Source organism: Pteropus vampyrus, unplaced genomic scaffold (assembly GCF_000151845.1).
Source record: "Pteropus vampyrus isolate Shadow unplaced genomic scaffold, Pvam_2.0 Scaffold528, whole genome shotgun sequence".
Classification (NCBI taxonomy): Eukaryota; Metazoa; Chordata; class Mammalia; order Chiroptera; family Pteropodidae; genus Pteropus; species Pteropus vampyrus.
The window spans coordinates 1958031-1979801 of NW_011889309.1; the positions used below are offsets into that span (position 1 = coordinate 1958031).

The 21771-nt window shown below is 42.8% G+C and overlaps 1 protein-coding gene across 1 annotated transcript in view; it reads right to left on the reverse strand.

The window, feature by feature from the left end:
- The window catches only part of GRIK4 (glutamate ionotropic receptor kainate type subunit 4), a 451038-nt gene that overhangs the window by 86360 nt on the left and 342907 nt on the right, over positions 1-21771 (reverse strand). The window contains exons 10-11 of the mRNA XM_011383591.2: positions 20999-21151; positions 19999-20103 (exon numbers count right to left, since the gene is read on the reverse strand). Of these exons, the coding sequence (XP_011381893.1) occupies positions 19999-20103; positions 20999-21151 (258 nt within the window). The remainder of the gene's footprint in view (positions 1-19998; positions 20104-20998; positions 21152-21771) is intronic.

Consider the following 21771-nt stretch of genomic DNA (forward strand, 5'->3'; position numbering starts at 1 on the left):
GTTCAAGATGGACAGCCAGGAGAGATGGCTGACAGCTGGCTAGAAACCCAACGAAACGCATACATCTGCCTCTGCCAAGCATTTCCAGGCACCAGCAGCAGCTTTCCTGGAAAAATCTCACAAGTTCTACGGATGTCATGTGGCTCTAGTCACCAGAACTGGGCTCTATGTTCCTCTTGTGGAAGCACCAATGTCCATAAAGACATGTTTCACCTTTGGCCCCCATCTCTACCCCATGGGGTTAGTGGGCTCAGGGTCACAGGGAACAGGAATATTCTCCCTGATGTGATGGTTTAGAGCTTAAAGAGGGGAGGGCCAAGCTAGGGCCACCCTGGAACATCAGCTGGGACCTCTTGCAGGCCTCCAGTTCCAAGCAGGAGCCTGATGGTATTTATAGATTACACTTTCACCTGCCAAAGAGGAGATAGCCAAAAACCCCTGACCAAGCCTCTGTGAAGATGCCACCTAGAGTATGGTGGTCAGCTTGCCCCACTCTGCAAGAGCTAAATAATGGTCCTGCACATGTTCATGTTCAGTTTTTAGTTTATAAGCAGTGTCTCATGCACATGCACTCAGGAAGTCTCATTTTATACATAAAGAAACTGACACCAAAATAAAAGAGCCTACTCAACTTTCCCGAAGTCACCTTGCCCATGGGCTGAGAGGCTTGAACTTTAACCCCTGTGCTCTTAGTTCCAGATAATTCTTCCCAAAGAAGCCCTCATGTCCATCCTGTCTGGCTCTTCTAATGTTCTATTGCACATTTTTGTTTACCTGTCTGATTCCCCACTAGCCTACGTAGGGTTGGCCTATTTATGCTTGCACCCAGCACCTTGCTTAGGGACTGGTACTTGGAAGCAGGCAAAAGCCATCATTGCTTATTGGCAGATGGCTACTATTGGTTGGACAGGGACAGAAGGCAGGCAAGCCCTTTTCTGGCCCTCTGGAGTGCTTGCTGTCTCTCAAAGGGATCAGCCAGGTCAGGTTATTGCTGAGTTTCCCTCGCCTCCTTTCTTTCTGCAGGGGGAAGGGGAGGGGAAGATGAGGAATGAGTTGTTAGATTTCAAGTGAAAGGAGAAAGGAGAAAAATAGTTATTGGAGACCTGTTGTGCTAGATGTGTCTGAATATAATCATCTCTGAATTCTCCCACCAACCTTGGTTTAATGGCTTGCCTAAAGTCACCTAGTTAGTAGGTGTGGTACAGGCTTGAACCCAGAGCTATCTGATTCCTACATCCAAAGTCTTTCCTGTCTTTGTTGCTGTCTCTTGAGTAGGGAAGCAAATATGCCCCTTCTCATAAGCAGGCCTGGCTAACCAGAGAAAGGACTGAAGGGGCCTCAGCCATCCAGCAAGAACTCTGGATACAGAGCTTTTTACTCCTGGGTTTTGACACTCCACAAAGTCAAGGAGAAATAATTGTTTTCTCATAGGCTCAGTTCCATTGTCTTCAAAATGGCGAGAATTGTCTTCCAATAGTCTCCTAGGGTGGGAAGGGTCAGATTTGGACAGGTGGCATAAAGAACAATTGGGCTGGATGTCAGCACTTGGATGTTTGGGATAGGATTGAACTTCTAATCACCTTAAATGTACATTTCACACTGACAGAGCCAGCAAGACCTCAGCCCCATCCCAACCCATTTCCTACTTCACTGTTCTCAGGGGACCCAATCCTCGTTAATTGCCTGCCCCCAGTCCAAGACTACCTGGTCTTACCTGAGCCACAAGGTAGGTTACCACAGAATCCGGGGATAAAAACAACTTACCCGGAGCCAGATATTACAGCCTGAGCAATTCATTATCCTCCTGTCCCCGACCTCTGGGGACATAGCAAAGAGACTAATTAGCCCCTAAGCTCCAACCAGAAAATGAATCTCCCACCCACACTCCCATTAGCCCCCAAGAAATTAATAAACTCATCAGATCCAACAAAGTGGCTTGGCAGCTATTACCCAGTTCAGTCTAATTGCTGAAAGGCAGTGGGAGAGAAAGTGAGAGACAGAGCCAGGCACCCTGTGGTATAGGCTAATTGCCCCACCCACTGGGCACCTACCATGCAACACATATGCCAGGGGTGGGTAGGAGATACATTTGTCATTACTGACAATATGTGGTTCTGCCTCTAGCCAAATTCCCTTGCTCCACCCTGCTGACACCTGCCCCCAAAATCTCCTACAGGAACAGCTGTTTTATAAGACTCTTCCACATAACCACATGTGTGCAGGCTTGATTATTCTTCAAGGAATGTCTTCCCTTAGCCCTTTTGCCATACTTTCTGTTTCTCTCTCCTGCTCTGCCTTTCCACCAGTTGTCCTAGGGGCCACATAAGTTGTAATAAAAGGAGAAGAGAGTGTGGATTTTGACATCACCACTGCTAGACTATACAGCACCTTAATGCAGATAAGGAAAAGGCTGATGTGGCCCCATGGATGCACAGCTGAGCATGCAGATTTCTGGCTAGATTTCAGCCTCTATTTGCCCTTCAGCATTGCACAATTTGCACCATGAATGTAATGGTCCCAGAGTTGGAAGATTTAGGTTTGACCTAGGTTCTATGCTTTTAAGCTATTTGACCTCAGGTAAGGTACTTAATCCTTCTGAGCTTCAATTTCCCTTATCTATAAAATGGAGGTTAAAATAGTAATTATTACCTGATAGGGTTCTTAAGGAGATTAAATGAGATGGTGTACATGGAAAGTACTATGTATTTAATTTAATTTTTAATGCCATTGCCTGAGACAGAAGGTGAGATCTCTTCTGTGCAATACAGAGGGCTTTTCACTTTAGACTTACAGTTTATTAGACAGATTAGACTAGTGCTTCAAAGTTTGGTCCCTGAACCAGCAGTATCAGTGTTAGAAATGCAAATTCTCAGGTCCCATTTCAGACTGACTAAATCAGAAACTCTGGGAGTAGGGCCTTGCAATATATGTTGTAGCAAGTACTCCATATGATCCTGATGCAGGATGGATTAGAGTATATCAGGAAGAGCAACCCAGACAAAACATGCTGACAAGGAAAGGCAAGGATGTAGAGATTAACAGTGTTTGGGTGCCTACCTGTGCTAAGCTAGGAAATGCGTAAAAACTGGTTCTCCAGGAAGAAAGGCTCTGATCTGTACCATTTGCCAATTTCTGTGGTGTAAACACTTTCCCTGTAGCTGATTTCGAGTTACCAATCTGTTGTCACTGAGAAGAGTTGGGAAGAGAAGTGTATATAATGAGCTCTTACTACCTCGGTAAGCTGGCTCCAGCATACCATTGGCCCTAACCACACTCACATAGGCTCTGTGCCAGGTTTATGCATTTGAATCTCATTGCCACTCCACTTTATTAGTAAGGAAAATGAGGCCCACATAAGTTAATAATTTACTTTAGTAATAAAGCTGCTAAGTGAAAAAAAAATAGGATTCCAAACAAGGCAAATGTGCTGCTTAATTGGGATCACAATATTTAAAACAAATGTGTACTCCCGCTCACTACTGATTCTAATACTTTTAGAATAAACCACTATTGATAGGAGTGCTTGGTCAAATATGAAAATTTAGGTAAATATAACTGATGTGGGATATGTTTAAAAATGCATAGAAAGTACCTTTTATCCAATATCCTCAAAGGATACAGAAGCCATATAAAATGAAGAAACAATGCTCCTTTAACCGCTAAAATATTGGATATTTTAATTACTTATTTGAAGGCATTATTTCAAAAATTCTTTGCAGAGGAATTATAATTTCCACTGTCCTTTTAAACAGAGTGAACATTTTTACCTTAATACACAGTGACATCATTATGAAGACATTTATTATACCTTGCTGTGATATACCGCGAATCATGGGTTACTGAAATGTGGAGCAACTCACTTGCTTTCATTTCTGTGCTTGTATAAGTCAATTTGTCTACTTTTCATACTGTCTCTTTCTCACTGTGAACTGTCACTTCTCACTGCTGTCAGGATAGCTGTCTCTAAGGGCCCCTGACCTTCCAGTAGTTGTGTTTAAGGCCGCTGGGTCAGCAACCAAGGTACCAAGCTTGAAAGAATTGTTGCAAGGAAAATACAGGTAAGGCCTGATAGGGCCTAGGGGCTCTAGTAAATGGACCCATAACATCGGCATGGGCTATGCACAGACATTTTGAAGGTGACTACTGTACAAATGAATGAGCATCAGAGACCTGCATTAGGTCTACCATGTGACTCTGGGTCAGTGTAATCAAGCTGGTCACTGCCTTAACAACATACCATGGAAAATGCTCATCCATGGGCCATGACCACAGCAGTCCTCTGCTGCTTCCTAGAAGAGCAGATAGTATGCAACCTGGAGTCTGAAGACCTGCATTGGCATCTAGCACTGTACCCACAGGGCTAGGTGGCCCTACATAATTCAGTTAATTTCCTGAGTCTCACCCTTTTATGGCCTCCACCCCAGTTCAAGTTCCCAGTTAACTCCCCCTGGACTAGAATCCACCCTGGGCCTCTCTTTGTTCTGCTTTCCACATAACGGTAGGAAGTCATCTCTGAAATCTCAAATATAATCACATTAGCCCTGCTTAAAACCCTTCAATTCTTTCCCATTTTGGTTTAAGGATAGAGACCAAAATCTGTAACATAGCTAACCAGGCCCTGAGAGGCCTGACCTCTGCCCACTCTCTACATTCATCTCATCCTATTTTCTCCATCTTTATCTGTGCTTGAGTCACACCTATGTGTTCAAGTGCAATGAGCTCCTTCCTGCCAGGGTCTGGAACTCTCCTTGCAGCATGACCTTCTGTATCCAACACCCTAGCTCTCTGTCAGCTAATTCATGGGTTGACCTGTTTCAGGAAATGAAATTTTCTTGGAAAACGTTTACATCCCTTCATTTAGGTATTGTTTGTGACTATGTTCACCTACAACGGTAGAGTTGCGAAGTCTAAAAATTTACTATCTGGACCTTTATAGAAGTTTTCCAAACCCTGATCTAGTAGTTTACATATGTTAATCCTTCAGGCCTCAGTTTAAAAATCACTTCCTGCAGGAAGCCTTTCCTTTTATCTCCCAAAGTCAAACTTCCACAACCATATTCTTTGCCTTCAAATATTTATCTCAAGCTCACATTCATTAATGAGACCATTACTTACTCATGTCTTTCTTACTATGCCACTGAGGAGAAGTCCTCTGCTGTTGCCTGAGATGGGGAGTTCTTCCCAGAGCAGCCCCACATGCTTCTTGCTTACAGCCCTCTTACTCCCACCTAGAATCATTCAGGGTTGTCATGTTGCTACCTTGTTCTCTCCCAGGTAGGTAAAAAGGAATTCATTTTTAAAGCCCTGAGGGATTTCCTCACATCCTTACCTGCATTTGTGGGCATGTACATGGCTCTATAACATTTAATATTTTAGTATGTTTAGGTGATTTTTTATTTAGTATGATTTTTATATATTTAGTTATATATATAATTATGATTTTTAATATTTTAATATTTAGTATGTTTAGGTGATTTTTCTTTTCACTCAGCCCTGCCAAGATCCAGCTTCTTCTACAGAGGCTGACATAAATCCAAGACCAGGCAAGTCCTTCTGCCCTAGAGTCAGAATTCGCACTTATTGATCACTTTTACATTCTGGGCACTCAGCCACATGACTTGCTCACATAAGTATCCTTGATTCTGCATAACAACCCTGTTATTATTTCCACTTGAGAAATGTGGGTACTTCAGAGAACAAAATAATGCTTAACGTAGATACTTCATATGTGTTTTTGTGGATTGAATGAATAAATGAACAAATGAATGAAATTCAGACACAGAGATGTTATGCAACTTGCTGAGGATCACAGTTAATAGGGGATTAAATCTGGATTTGAAATCATGTTCTAATTACTACTATACTATCTGGTTGAGTTTAGGGCAGGTTAGGCTATCCCAACATGGGCCTTTGCACATACTTCTCTGATCACAGCGAACTTGTTTGTTGAAGAATACACCCCTGAAGGGAGTCAGCTATGAGAGCCTATGAGAGTGATCCCGGCCAAGGCCCAGGGTTGTTGCTTAGGGACTTGACACAGAGGATGCAGTCGGGGGCACCAGAATACCCACATTTTCTTTCCTCCTCTGCCATGCATAAGCTACATGACCTTGGGTGAGTCACTTAACCTCTCTGAATATTCCTCAACTGTAAATTAGAAATAAATGAACCTGTTTGCTTATAGTTTGACATTGCTGTTGATAATCAACTGAGATAATTTGTGTGAGGAACATAAATGACTCCGTCTTAAGCTAATTTGCCATCTTGACATTGGGGTGAACCTGAAACTTTGACATCCTCTTCTTCCCCTGGGAGTGCTCTCCAATACGTACACAGAGCTCTGTGTGGATCACAAGAATCTCATTAATTTTCTCTCTGGGGGAGGCACACTCCCAGTTTCTCTTACTTCATCCTGGTACCAGAGCATCCCGGCATCTGATCCCTTCGATCATCTACACATTCTCACTGCTTTTAGTTATTAAACACAGAGTCAGAGGTAGGGGGTCAAAGGTGTGGGAATTCATTGGTCTCACTGCCTCCTGAGACTGCTATCTTTAACTAAGTTCTCTATTAAATTCTTTAAGCCAATAACCTGGACTTGTCTGCCTTGTTCTTTGGCCTCTTGGCTCCTTTGGCATTTGGGGGCCACTCTGCATACTTAGCCCTTTCATAAAACAATGTGCATGATGAATTTTGATGAACTGTAATAAGCTATGGGAATGCAGCTGACCAGAAGTCAAGAAATTTGGCTTCATGTTCCATCCTGCCACTTGTTGTATGTCCAAGAAGTTAATCTGGCTACCTATAAGACAAAGGTGGTCTTCCTTCCCTTCTCCCCTTATTGAGATGATCTGAGAAAATCACCAATGTGACAAAAGTTTAAAGATCTATCCAAATGCAAACTCCTTTATTCCAGATTCTTGTTCTCCAGGGCCATCTAAAGTTGGACAAACAATAACCAATGACTCATTTTTTTTTTTTTTTTACCTCAGACTCAGGTTCAAAGTGGAAGTTCTCATTAGGAAGGATGCATATAATATAGTAGTGTTCCCTTGAGTACACAGAACTGATTTTGATATATATGCAGTGATAGTTAGGTATCAAACACTGTGGCTACAGACCCCAGGGATTAAACGAGATTGAGTTATAGTTTCAGAGGCTCTACAGTATAGGTCTGTACCTTGATATAAGACTAGAAAAAGGCTTATTTTGTAAGCCTGCATAATGATCACCCCTGGCAGGAAGGAATAAAGTGCTGCTTGAATTTAAATCCAATATCTCCAATAATAAAGGTTTAGTTTATATGTGAGACTAGGTCATGAGTAAGGGCCCAATGAGTGCCTCAGGGGGTGATTTGGGGAAAAATGGGAGTTTCTGATGTTGGCTATAGACCCCATTCTATAAGCCAAAATATTCTCTTAGCACAAAATATGCGCTTACTTGCAGAATGCCGTGAAAATTCTTGATCAAAAGACAACTTTGGCAAATGCCAAAGGTGAGAGATCGAAAACAAGCCCAGAGAAAGCTTGGAAGATTGCTTGTCAAATGAGTTTTACCTGGGCTTATTAAGCCTTCAACTCAGTTGGTCTAAGGCAGTTTTTTGTTCAACTGTGGTTGGAACCCATTAGGTTGTAAAATCAATTTAGTGGGTCAAGATCTGCATTTTAGAAATGAAATATATACCAAGAATAGATCAGAGTGCAATGCACATAGCAGGGTAACTACCATTTCATAAGCTCTTGGTTCAATTATGTGTAGGTTGGTGTTTATATGTGTCCTGGATTGTAACCTAAATGCAAGTCATGCTCAGAAAGTATGAAAAAAGTATACCTGGCATAAGAATGTGAGTACCTCACCTATTCACTACTCTATAACAGCCCCTAGCATAGTACCGGGAACATAACTGATGCTCAATAAATAAATTTTGGCATCAATGAACTCCTAGTCTTAGCCAATTGTTGTAACTAAAGGATTAACTGTAAGAAAATTATATAGGCTAATACTTTTGAACATTTATATATGTTACATTCGTTATTTCATTTAATCTTTCCAACCATACTACAAGGAGGTTATTACTATTATCCCCACTTTATAGATTAGAAAACTGAGGCTCAGGGAGGTTAGGTTTCTTGACCAAAATTCCACAGTTAGTGCAGATTTAAAAACAAGCAGGTCCACTATGCCATACTGCCACCAAGATATTAATTTTACTGAACTACAGATATGTAGTTAAACCTTCAAGTAAACATTTGATTTGTTATTCTTTACTCATTGGTATTTGCCATAAGTGACTCTGCTTGGAAGTCCATATTCCTGAAGTCAGACTTTGCTTTGTCTTTGATTCTGACTTACTTACTTAGGAGAGGATATTTAAATAAAGCTCGAGGAAGGGGACAATGGAGTACAGTGGAAAAATTAAAGCATTAGGATATTTAGCTTCCAGATCTGGCTCTGCCATCAACCAGCTCTGGTCTCTGAGGCTCATACCAGACTCATCAAGCTCCCCTTTACCTGGGGATGCACAGCCATCCACCAAGCTTCAGTCAGAATGACAACCTCTCTGTCTCAGTCAAGTCTCCCACCACAGGGACTCAATTATAGCACCTTCTTAGCACTCTTCACACTTGTAATCATATAATTATTTAGGTAATTAGTTATTTTAAGCCCATATCCCCCACTGGACAATACATCCATGAATGATGAGACTATGTCTTGTTCTCCCTCATATCTCTAGTACTTAGAACAGCAATGTTGCTTAGTCATATTCAGTTATTTCATTAATAAATTCTCCTTTGTGCCCCCAGCTCTCAGGACAGTGCCTGACCTGAGATAATGGATACTTCATAAATATCTGCTGAATTGCATTATGAAATTTCTTTAGGCAACTCAGTTTAGTCTTCAATAAAAGAAGGATATAATCTAGCCCCTTCCAGGTCAAACATGAATTCCTGAAAATGCCAGGTATGTTTATAATGTGGTATTTTTTCCAAGTGTCTTAGGGCAGAGACTGGGAGAGATAGGCCTGAGAGGGGAAACACAAAGAGGCCACAGACAGGTGACTGTAGGGACAGGTAAAAGGGCACTAGAAGTATGGCTAAGACATGGAGATGAAGCAAAGTGGCTACCCATGAGAGACATGTGAGAAGGGCCCTCTTACACCAGCTGCAAAACAGCTTTCTCTGAGTCCTATGGCTGATGCCTGGCATTCTTTCCACTAGAGAGTCTTGTCTTGGAGCTTAGACATTGTGTTTGGTTAACATGGAAATAATCTAAAAGTGTTACTACCTTGTAGTCTTAGTTGCATGCCACCATTTACAAAGGAAAGGCATGGTGGTTTCAATGCAAGGAGAGGGTGCTTTCCTACCCAGACCACACCTGAAATATTGCATATTGCTCTAGGCACCACTATTTAAGTGGAACATTAGCAAACTAGAGTGTGTTCCAATGATACTGACCAAGAACATAAAGAGATTGAAATTACTTTATAGAAGGAAAAAGTAAAGGCAGTGAAGGAAAGGATGGAACAGATGTGTGGGCTCAAGAAATAGAACTAAGGACAAAAGGAAGAGGCTTCAGAAAGAAATAATTCTTCCCAAAAGCTAGAAAAAGTTTCCAAAAATAAGAGCTTTCCAAGATGGAACATGCTGTCCCTATAGGTAATGAGTTCCCAACACTGGAGTCATTTAAGAACAGACTCAGCTTCATGAGAAAGTATTTGCAAGAATTCAAGCATTCAAGTAAAACACTGGTCTAGAGGACCTTCATTATTCCTTTTGGCCCTAGGAGTGTAGGATCTAGATTCTACTTTGATATCAGGGGAACCAAGAGGAAGTCCAAGACATCAAGGGCAGATGAGGTCCTTGGATATTGTGAGAAAACAAGAGAGTAGGGGTATAGGGTAGTGAATGTAGAGAGAAAAGGCTACTTTTCAGCTGCTGAAGAAAACTTCAGTTACTCATAAGTTTGTGCATTCTTGGTCTTCTCTCCTGGCTGAATCTCATTACAGTTGATTCTTGTTATTCACAGTAGTTCTGTTCTATAAAATTGCCACAAACACTGAATTAGGAAATACTGAACCATTGCTCCTAATGGAAAAACAGGGTTAGGTTCCTATGAAGCTCTGGTCACAACATATTCTTCAACTAATCAATATATAACCTTATTTCATGTATTTCTGCTTATAGACACTTTATTTAATGTATAGTTGATTCATTAATATTAAATGACAGCACTATAACTCATGCCTGAATGATATTTTTCTAACACTTTTATTTTCTCTGTAAGGCACATCATAGCTTTTGTGCACTTAGAACACTAAACAGCACTTCAGCCTAAGCTTGGGGGTCATTTTAAACAGCAAAATCATTAATAAAAAGCAAAAAAAAAAAAAATGCAAAAGACCTAAAGCTAACTAGATCACAAAAAATTCACTTGTTGACAGTATGGGAGCTAAGACAAGAAGGCAGAACGCCACCTCGTCCAACCTTGGCTGGGAATATACCTTCTGCTGACTCAAATTTTTCACTGCTCTGCTTATGTCTAAAAAATGCTGAGTATTGATTTGGGAGTTATAAAGAGATTTTAGTGAGTAGACAAATTTGCAAATACGGAATCCACAAATAATGAGAATTGGCTGTACTTTGTACTTGAATGTTTGGCTTTTGCCAATATGTGCTCAGACTGCCATTCTAAATACCCAGCCTCTGAGATGTGAAGTGGAATTTGGTCTACCTTCACCACACTCCTGGCCAAAGAGAGCAAACCTGTAGTGGCTGTTTCCAGGGACTCTAGTGACAAGTGAATACTCTCTAGGGCAGGATTGTAGCTCTGTTCACCCCAGTCAGCTCTGATTGAATATGCTACCTCATCTCTAATGTTACTCTCAGGGATGGGATTCAATGGACTCTCCAACTAGTTCAGGGTTTCAGAAGTTAAATTTTCCTGAGTGAGTTGCTCAGGAGTACTGATTTTAATAATTTCTTTTGCCTATATCTCAACTCCTTCTTTTTTCTTGTTCGGTCAAAAATCTCAGAGATTCTCTTCTAAACATTTTGGAGGTTGATCAAACTGGCAAGATAAATGCATGGCAGAGTCTGTAAATATGAAGACTCAGCTGCACATCCCTCTCTCACCTTCCAGAAGTAGATGGTATTTAGAATTAGCTCCTGAGGAGAGAACTTATCATAGAGCTAAGCTCGAGATTTTTCATCTTACAAGAAAATTACTGCCAATGAACATGACAAACTCAGGGCATAGAGAGTACCTGGCTCCATTTGTTAAACTTCCCAGGTAGAGAAGAATCTTGAGAAAGCAGTTGTATGAATAACACAACTTTGAGCTCTGAGTAGTAGATGCCAATTTAATTAACGATTCTAACGAAGCATCTAGGCTGAAGGAAGATGGTCACTCCCTGTCCTCCAGGAGTCAGCAGAGTGCTGGAGAGCCAGGCAAGATGCATATCTGAGCTTTCAGGGATGGACTGAGACTGGCCTTAAATGGATGTAGGCTTGCGAGTGGGAGACAGTACGGCTGGGCTTCACTATCCCTCTGGAAAAATGGAGAGTTTTTAGTTTCAGGGTGCCAATGCTCTCATTTGAGCAGTGCCATGTCGGCAGACCCTAGATGGGCTGTAGACTTTCCCAGAAGTAGTCATGACTTCTGGTTCTCCTCTTCACATCCACCCAGAGCCACTGCAAAGTACAACTGATAACACTGCCATGTTAAGGAGTGGAGGAAGGACAGAAGTTAGGAATGGAGGAAGGAGAGAGGTGGGGTTGGGGAAAGGCCATGAGGAACCCATCCTGAAGTAGGGAGGGGACTGCTGGCAGAATTCACTTCTAGCATAGTGGCTGGCATGGACTGGTCTTCACAGCCCTCTTGCAGGACTCTGGGTTCGCAGTAGGACTGATGTGAGCAGATGGCCAGCCCTGCTTTGTCTTTCTTTCTGCCCTGAACCAGGAAGATTCCAGGAATACTGCATACAAAGATAGAAAAACATATAGACAGACATCTCCATGAGGGATGACAGAACTAAAATTTGCACAGTATAGTAGAATCCTCAAAGCATGTCTATAAACATTACTTCATTTTGTCATCACAATAATTTTCTGATTCATGTAAAACAGATATTATGACCATCACTTCGATTTTATTGAAGAAGCAATTGAGGAACAGAATGCTAGGAATTGCAAGAGTGGGGCCTTGGCCCTGAATCTTTCTACTCCCCATGGTGCCTGCTAGTGCACACAGCCCCTCTCACCTCCCTGGATTTTCCTCTCCCCTTGGTGTGCCTGCCTTTACTTTCCACCTTTGCCCAGTGGCCTGCTCCAAGTCTCTTCAGAGCTGACTGATATGGGTTGCTTCAGGAGACTAAATTAGCAGCTCAGCCTCTTCTAGCTCTCCCAGGCATGAGCTGGCTGAAGAGATGCAGAAAGGAGTCACCAAGAACTGGCACCCTTCCCCAGGCTGAGCTCAGACAGGATACATCGGACATATCACAAGAAATATATTTAAAATGCAGCACTTTACACTCTGCTCCTCTGTCCCAAAGCAGACCTGTTTGGAAATTTAAGTAGCTCTAACTTGTTTGCAGGCTGATGTGTGAATATACTTCTGCAGTTAGTAAATTTTTCATCGAAACCAATAAGCAGGAAATCCCTGTGCTTTGGGAGAAAGAATCGGACATATGTGTGCCAGGGAGAAAGCCCTCATGTTACACCTTTCCAAAGCCAGCTCATCTACTCCGTGGCTTTATCCTGTGGGTGGCCAGGTAAGCCAGACGCTCTCACTGGATGAGGTACTTAAAAGACTTTTAATTAACTAGAAAGGTATTGCTCTTAGAGAAAGGAAAGCAAATTGAAAGGGAGAAATGAATCAATGATTTGAGGGGCCTTCCACTCGAATTTTCAAATTCTCATCATCAATAGGGAGGGTTGTCATGTGAAATCTCCCTGAACAAATTGGGGAGCAGTGGCTTTAGAGAATTTTCATGACAAAATCCAGGTGTCCAGGGCTCTGGTGTTCCTGCTGGATGTGAGCTCATTAGGGCCAGAATGGCTCATCCAGTTTGTTCTCTGCACACTCCTTGAGCTCCAGTGCTGGGCTCCGCAAATGCTGGTACACCCTTTCTCCAGGCCTATGCTGAGCCCCACTCTTAGTTGAGCATTTCTGGGTCTGTTCTTAAGGAGACCCCAGCCATGGAATGATGACAGTATGAGGATACTACAGCAGAGGTAGGCTGGGAACACATAAACAGACCATCTGAAGACTTCCTGAGAAGAGGCTGAGTTCAATTCTGATGTACGAGCAGAAGTAGCCAGGTGAGAAATGGGGGTGCACATGGAGACCTGTGCATTGGGGCACAGGCATGGGGTGTGAGACCTCCTGGTGTGTCCAAAGTAGACATGTTTAGTGTCACTGGGGAAGAGTGTCTGAGGGGGCATGGCATGGGAGGAGGCTTAAGGTTAGACCTAGCATGTAATAGCCTTGTGGTGGAGCTGCCATTTCACCCTGAAAGCAAACAGGAACCAGTGGGGTTTTAAGCATATTAATGATACACTCTCATCTGCCTTCTCTGGTGGGAAAGGTGGACTAGATGACCTTTCAGATCTCCTCTAACTCTAAGAATTTATGATAGTCTATGAGAAATTGTCAACTACTTTAAACCTGATGCCAATTCCCCTCCTACCAGTTCCTTAATTAAAAGGAATAAATAAGTGATATCTCAGTAACCTTCAAAGCTCCCTCCCAAACCACCCATCTCTTTCTCCCCTCCCTCCACCAGAGAATCTTTCACCTCAGAATTTTCTCATCAAAAGCAGTCACTCCAATGGTTCTCAGGGGGAATGGCCAACCAAGCAGTCTTTCTGGGCTGCCCACTCTTGTCAGGCCTGCCCCCCAGCCTGGGAGACAGCACTTGAGGCTCCTGATTTCCAGCAATCAACAACCCCCACTCCCACAACCAGTGCTCTAAGCCAGGTCCTGCAAAGGCAGCGTCAAAGGATCTGCATATTTATGGTAAACCCCTTCCTCAAACTGAAAATGTATTAGATAGTAGCAATCATGGCACTTTCAGAGCCGCTTCCCCACTGGCAACCTGTCTGAGACTTAATGGCTGTTCTCGTTAGTGCAGATGGGACCTGAGCTGTCACAGAGGCTCATAATAAGAGGAGTTGAAAAGAGGGCACAGATGCTGGGTTGGACTTCTCCATACAGTGGATGACACCCTCCTCACTGTTCCTTAAGGCCTCATGCAGGCAATGGCAGCACAATCTCTAATCTGACAAGGTGTTTTTAGGGTTTTCTGTTGTTCTTTGTTTTATTTTGAAGTTGGGGAAGGTGTCTGGAGGTGGGAACAGGAGGGGATCCCACCAGCAGGTCTGCTAAAATTGCTATCAAAGCAACAGATGTTTCCTGGTGTTCCCAGATACAGAGGACCATGATTAGAAAAGTAGTTTCCTTTATGCTACTCAGGAGTGCTGCCAAATCAAGCTCTGCTGCTGCAAACACCGCATGGTCCCAGACTTCCCTGGAAAGAGGGCAGACGTGTCTATATAAAGGCTTCTGTCAGGGAAGATATCAAGAGAGGAGCTTAAAGAGAGGGAGCCTGTCCTCCCAGCAATTGGTGGAACCCACAGGAACCTCAGGAAATTGGATCTGGATTCCCTGAAACTTCTAGAGGACACTAGTTCCTTTAGTTCTTGGTTTTGTGAGGGTGACTCACAAAGCCATCTCTTCCATCCTCCTGCCTCTGGTTTGAACTACACTCAAGCCATTCCAGAAAATCAGCCCTTTGGAAAGCTGAGTTGTCAGCTTGGAAAAACAAAATATGGCTACCAGTTCTTAATGCTTTTTACTGGCCCACTTGGCCAGCTCTTCCAATCTCTCCATCTCCATAGGAATACAGTTAAATGGATCAGAAGTCCAAGGAAAAGGTGGCTCAGGGATGATTTCTATGAAAAATTCAAGGGAAATGACCTTGCATATTGGGGAGGAGAGCAAGTGGAGAAATTAAGTGACTCCAAGGCCCAGAGTTCAGAATAAATTAATATTTTTAAAAATTAAAAAATAAAAATAAGTAAAAATTTTTTCATATTAAATAGAAATTTAGTGTTAGGAGTGAAGAAGGTGATAGTACTCTCAGCTCCGTGCCATTTAGCCCCAACAACAGCACGGTCTCCAATATGGGCCTCATGTTTTAATAGAGACCTAGACAAATCAAAAAGTATCAGTGATGAGATATTTGGAGGCTGTGTTGCATTGGGAACAGCTTTGGGGAAGAAAAAAATTAGAGGCAGAACAAGCTGAGCACTGTACAGTAATAGTTGGCTGCATTTTTTGCCTTTCCTAAAAGATTATGAGCTCTTGAAGGGACCATGACTCATTTGTCTTGCATTCCTAGCCCTTGACACAAAGTAAGTACTCAAAATTTTCATGTTAAATTTTAAGAAGCAATGAATAAATTGAAATTGAACCATTTTTAAATATTTGAAGAGCTGGTAAAAACTGAAAGCAGGATATTCTGGGTTGATTCATGAGATAAGATTAGGAGGAAGACTTTAACACAGTGTGTAGAAGACTTTGAAATATATCCTTTGGGAAGTAGTAAATTCCCTGGCCCAGGAAATACTAAAGGAGAGGCCGGATGGCTGTTTCTGTCAGGGAGACTGTGGAGAATATTCTTGTAGTGGGTTGGAAGATTAGACTAGAGGACTCAATGGTCTCCTCCAGCATGTGCTAGGGCCATGCTGCAGAGTGGAGAGACCACGGACTTTGAATACAGCTAGACCCAGACTCAGTTCATAAGTCTGGAACTAACTAGCTGTATGGATGTGGACACATTACTTTATCTCTTTCTGTTTCAGTTTCTTTACCTGCAGGATGGAGGGAATAGCTTTTATGCATGGCTGATAAAAAGATAAGAAATTTTAAATACCAATACACACTGCTCAGCAGAGTCATCATTTGGTCATACTCAATAAATGTTAGCTATTCTAATTCTGTCAGTAGAGCCAGTTTTCCATCTAACCACAGGTAAGCAGAAGAGAGTGGCATGCAAATCTAGTTTCAATAGTCATTGGGTTTAGCCAGGCCAAATGTTGAAAGGTTATCATTTTTATTGCACAGAGAAAGAAAGTTGAGGTACTCCCATGGTGATATACAGTAAGCCAATGGAAAAGTTGAGATCTGTATCTATAGCTAAGGATGTCAAAGCCCGCTTTCTCAGCCTTCTCTCTCCCAAAGGCTTAATTAGAACCAGTTAAGCCATTTCAGATCTTCAGATGAAAGGTGTACTCATACTATTATAGCCCTAACAAAGTCGCTTGAGGGCTGCTCAGAATCTCTGATCTTTAGACCAAGTTAAATGAAGGAAATTAAAAGCCCTCTAATGATGTGTTTCTTTTTTTTCCTTGACTTTTTCAAATATGATTTCTCCCAAATCAGGGAGAGAGATTATCCTATTCCAATATGACCCAGTAAATCATCTGGGGAATGGAAAGGGAGAATAAAGGATGGAGACTGGAGATCTCACACAAGCAATAAATGGAAGATGAAGTTAGAGAAACTGGAAGCAATACTATTGACTTCTACACCCAGCAATAAGCAATCAAGAGATAATCAAGTTCAGAAATGTCACTTCTAGGACACTGTAGGAAATACCTTCCCCACAAAAGGCTTCAGTGAAATCTCCACAGAATCCTAAGATGGAAAACCCTCTCTAAACAGAATCAAAATAGTAATTTTTTAAATGGTAAAAAACAACCCTGGATTCTGAAAGACTATTTTTAAAATGGTATTATCCCTTAATCAATTACTGGCAGGGAATACAGTATTTGGTTCAGATGTTTTACCAATTACAACCCACTGGGTCCCTGCATGATGCTTTCTAAATAATCAAAACCAGATTTTAATAGTCACTTGTCCAGAAAGGAAGAGAAAAAACAAATCCAAATCCAAATGAGAAGACGCCATTATTAGAGGAAGCCCAGCCCAGCAGGTCATTGGGAGTCAGGAGCCTTCCTCGTTTGCAGCAGATGGCAGCATATCAACAGAACCGAGTAAACTGTTTTGATTTGGGGGTTTAGGGATTCTAGGAAAATGCAGAAAGGCCAAAAGTGAAAGATCCAAGAACACAGGCTTTGGAGTTGGACAAACTGAGCATGAATTCCAGCTCCGCATGAAGTCCTTGCTAATAGTGAACTTGGGACATGCTCTTCCTCCTTAAGCTTCAGTTTCCTCATTTGTGAAATGGGGATTTATCTACCTTGAAGGGTTATTCTCCAGATCAGACATGATCTGTGTAAAGTCCCCATGTGGTGTCTGGCACACAACAGGTATTCAAGAGATGTCATTTCCCCTGCTCCTGGTCACTCTCCCTTCCTCTGCTAGCATCACTTTGAATGGAACTGGGAGAATATTAGAGCAGAAATACTGACATTCTTTTCACCGTGGAACAGAAGTACAATCAATTATCACGTCTCAAACCATTTCTCATTCTCATAATCAGCAGGGGAAGGATACCTGTCAGGAGGCAAAGATTGGGCTGGTGATTAGGATGGAATCTGGGGACCAGTGCTGTAAAGCTACATCTGTGTCCATACATATCTTTCAAAGTTTTCATTGGTCTTTACAGAACCTGAGCCAGATAGGAAAGCAGCAGGAGAGTCACCAGATTTGTTGAAAAAACATGGGTAACAAAGAAGATTATTGTAATCTACTTTATGAATCCAATCAGGAATGTGTGTCTCTTAGGGTAGCTGAAGGTCAAAAGCACTATCCTCTTTAATGGTTACTTCTGCAGCAGATTCCATTCAACATTAGTTCAAAAATATGGGGGGTGGGACGCAGGGAGGTCAAGAAGGAATTCTATGCATAGAGGCTGCAGCTGACTAACATTCTTCTATTAGAGCACTATCTGTTAAAGTGCAATCTGTGGGCCACCCATATTATAATCACCTATCTAGGTGGCAATTAAGAATATGCAGATTCCTGGAATGCACTCAGTTTTACTAATCGAGGATTGTGGAGCCTGGGAATATGCATTTTAAGACAAGCACCACTGGTCATTCTTATGCGTACCTAGGTTTGAGCCTCCCTACCTTATACCATGAATGCATGCTGATGAGGAAGGAGCAGCTGCTGCTGTTTTGAATGCCTCAGAGCAGAAGACCTAGCTGGGCTGGGATGAGGGCTGAGAGATGGGTGCTTGTAGCCAGGGATAGGGGCTGAGGGATGGTGTTTCTCAATGACTCAATCCTGTGGCCCAGCAGCTGGGAAAAGCCAGCCTGAGTGGTAGCTGCTGGAGAAGCATTTAAGGTGAAGAGGTACTTTGAGCTTAATTAGCTGTCTTTCAAGTGGATGGTGGGATCAGGGCCACCAGCCAACTCCACCACTACAAATGTTGCTTGATGGAAGGGGTGCTAGCAGTAGGCTCTTCCAGGGGAACACTCAAGAAGCAGTTGTGAGGCCCAAGCCCAGGACTGGGCTCTCCATGGAGTGGGTGTGTGTTTTGGTGTGAACATGTTCTCCTAACTACTGCTTCTCCACCATGAATATCTCCACATGCTTCATTTCTTTACCTTGTTTTATTTTTCCTGTACTAATCACTTCTGACAGTAATTTGCATTTTTTCCAAATTACCAAGATAATTCTAATGTATGATTTATCATAATAGTTAAGAACTTGGGCTTCGAAGTTAGAAACATTTAGGTTCAAAACCAGCTGCCACTGCTAATTGTCCATGACCAAGTCAGTCAGTCGCCTCAGTTTCCTCACTATAAGTGGAAAGTAATAAAAAATACCTACTTCGTAGGGTTACATGAGAAAATATATATGGCATACTTAATGTGGCATATGACCCGTGTGATAAGAACTTACTAAATGAAAACTGCTATGACGATGACGATGATGATGATGACAATAAAGATTCTTAATAATCCCCATGAAAGGTGATCCTGCAGTGCTATGTTCCCTTGTTTAGCTACCTTGACATTCAGGAAGCAATCAATATGTCTGCGTCCTCTGTAATTAGTACACGGCTTCCTATTTCTAAGTTTTTGTTTTGTTTTTTTTTTTTAAGGTTAGAGAACAGCTAGGCTAAGAATAGAGAATTGATTATTAGGGTGATGGGAAGTTGGGAGATCTTCAGAGAGATCCAATCAGGAATGTGTATTTCTTAGGGTAGCTGAAAGTCAAAAGCACTATCCTCTTTAATGGTTACTTCTGCAGCAGATTCCATTCAACATTAGTTCAAAAATATGGGGGTGAGACACAGGGAGGTCAAGAGGGAATTCTATGCATAGAGGCTGCAGTTGACAGCACTTGGAGTAGCTGTCAGAATTCCTGTTTCCGCTCATGTAAGAGAATTGGAAAAAAGGAGAAGAAGGTTAATGAGGGAGAATAAGAAAAAGAGTTGGGAGTTAAAAGAATCTACAAAGGACTCCTAAGCTGGCAGAAGAAGACAGGTGGCAGACAGGGGAGGAGGGGTATGATTGGTAGAATGGATGTAGGGGAGAACGTGGGCTGATCAGAAAAAGAAAAGAGCTGACAGGAGAGAACTGGCTGTCCATTCCAATACTGAAAGAATTCCTCCGCCCCTATGGAATCTGATCTGTGTCTGACCTGCAAGCAACCTGGAATCTAACACTGGTTCCAGGGTTAGGGCAAGATTCAGGTTGTACAATGATCCAAAATAGTAGACAATACTTGGGAATTACCTCCTTATGTGACACTCATCTGCCTCCCCTCTCCCCTTAATAAAGTATGGTTGCCTCCTTCTTGGTATTTTGCCAGGGCTGCTGTCCCTGACCCACACTGGCTGATCCTGGTGAGGAAGGGAGAGAGCCAGTGCATGCCAGTAGGTTTGCACAGGATGCAGCTTGTTGTCCTTGGGCATAACTGAGAGAAGGAGGCTATCCTGAGTGCCAAGGAGAAATGAGCTGGGGATAGAAAAAAGAACAAAGAGGAGATCTGCCACCATGGCAGCATAGCTAGGCTTACCTGCCGAAAACCATTCCTTGTGAACTGTAAGATTTTCAAGGCATAGTTCGACCTCTGGCCTTTGCTGTTGAATTCAATGTGGCCAGTGAGACCTTCCAATTCTACCTGTCCAAGAGAGAGTGAGTTACAGCACCAAATAGGCCCTGTGTTCCACTTGGCCCAAGCAAGCATCCCACACGTGTGCTATTTAAGGATATCTAAATAACATGCCCAAGAAAGGAGATGCCATCAAGATCCATTCTCCTCCCTACCTTTCAGCCAAAGGATCTTGAGACTAGAAATTTGATGTCTCTAGAACCAATTCAGAATTGACTGGGGCTGGAGGAGAAGGATGCCCCATACCCAATGACCTCACAGCTGCTACATAAACCAACATGATGCCAAGATACTAGCTTGATCTCAGATTCCCCTGAACCCCTTCTCCAGGATTTCGGCTATTAATAGCATTTGTCCTATTTGGGCAGCTGTTTACTCACTCCCAGACTGCAAGAAGTCAGAATGACCTGACTTAAATGCAAAACCCAAGCCACTCCGAACCAGACTTGTCTGACAGGAGATTGCTTCTTTGTGGGCTAGAGATCCATGTCCAACCCACTGGAAAAGGCATGGCTAGGGGAACATGAGGAACCCAGTATCAAATTAGAAGTGCTGAGCCTGCAACTCCCTGAGGGATCACTGTCTACAGCAGCAACATCCATTCCCATTTGTGCAGAACTTTGCTGGGACTACCGGAATCAGATTTCAAGCCTGGAATTCAGGGAGTCCTTAATAGTCTAAGGCTCTCAAGGGCTACTGTCTTGTAAGCAAACTTGCCATGGATTCCTGTGATTTTAGGGATTAGGGAACAAGTGTGACCTTTGATCCCCTGATGGGGTTGCCACAGATCGCTGTTTTATTTGGGGCTGTGATAAACTGAGTAGGCCTGGAAGCAAGTGACTTTGAAGTGATTCTCCCACTGGCAGGCTAGGCATGAACCCACAGGGCCCCAGCCACCCCTCACCATGCGCAGGTAGTTCATGAGGCTGGTGCCATGCTGCCAGATCTGGGCTGAGCCGCAGGACAGGGGCTTCACACCAATCTCCTGGCTCCGGTTCAACTCCTGCACTGCAGTCACCACGGCATAGACGGCGTCAAACAGCAGGGCTGATGAGAGCTGGGTGAGGGCAGACAGCAGTCCTCGAAGAAAGGGGACCATGTGGGTGGGGCAGGAGGAGGAGAAGCAGAAAGAAGAAGTGGCAGGTGTATAGAAAGGGAAGAGAAAAGAGAGCAACAAATGGAGGAGGAGGAAAAGGGAAAAGCAAAACAAAGAAGAAATAAGGGTGCATTTTTGTTGCCTTTGGCTCACCTCCTGTCTCTGGACTGGCTCCACTTCCTCCAACAGTCCAGGTGCTTTCCCAAGGCAGACAACTGTGGCAAATACTTCTCTGGGATTGGACCAACAAGCTACTCTTTTGGGCCCTAAATGATTTCAAGGATGTCTTTTTCTCTCTTGCTCCAGGGAAATACAAACATCCATTGCTCTCAGGAATTCCCAAGAAGGGGACAGGGCTGCCTATCTCAGGAAGAGGAAGGTATCCAGACTGCCTCTGATAGGCCCATTCTACAAGGCTCAGTTGAAGGTTGCTTCCTCTGGGAAGACCCTATAATACTGTTTCTTCCTAGATGTACCTACTATTTATTACAGTCTACTTTGTACTATTAATTTTATGGGTATGTATGAAGTACATGATAATTTCAAAGCCCAAAGATGAGCAAGACCCTATTCCTGTGGAA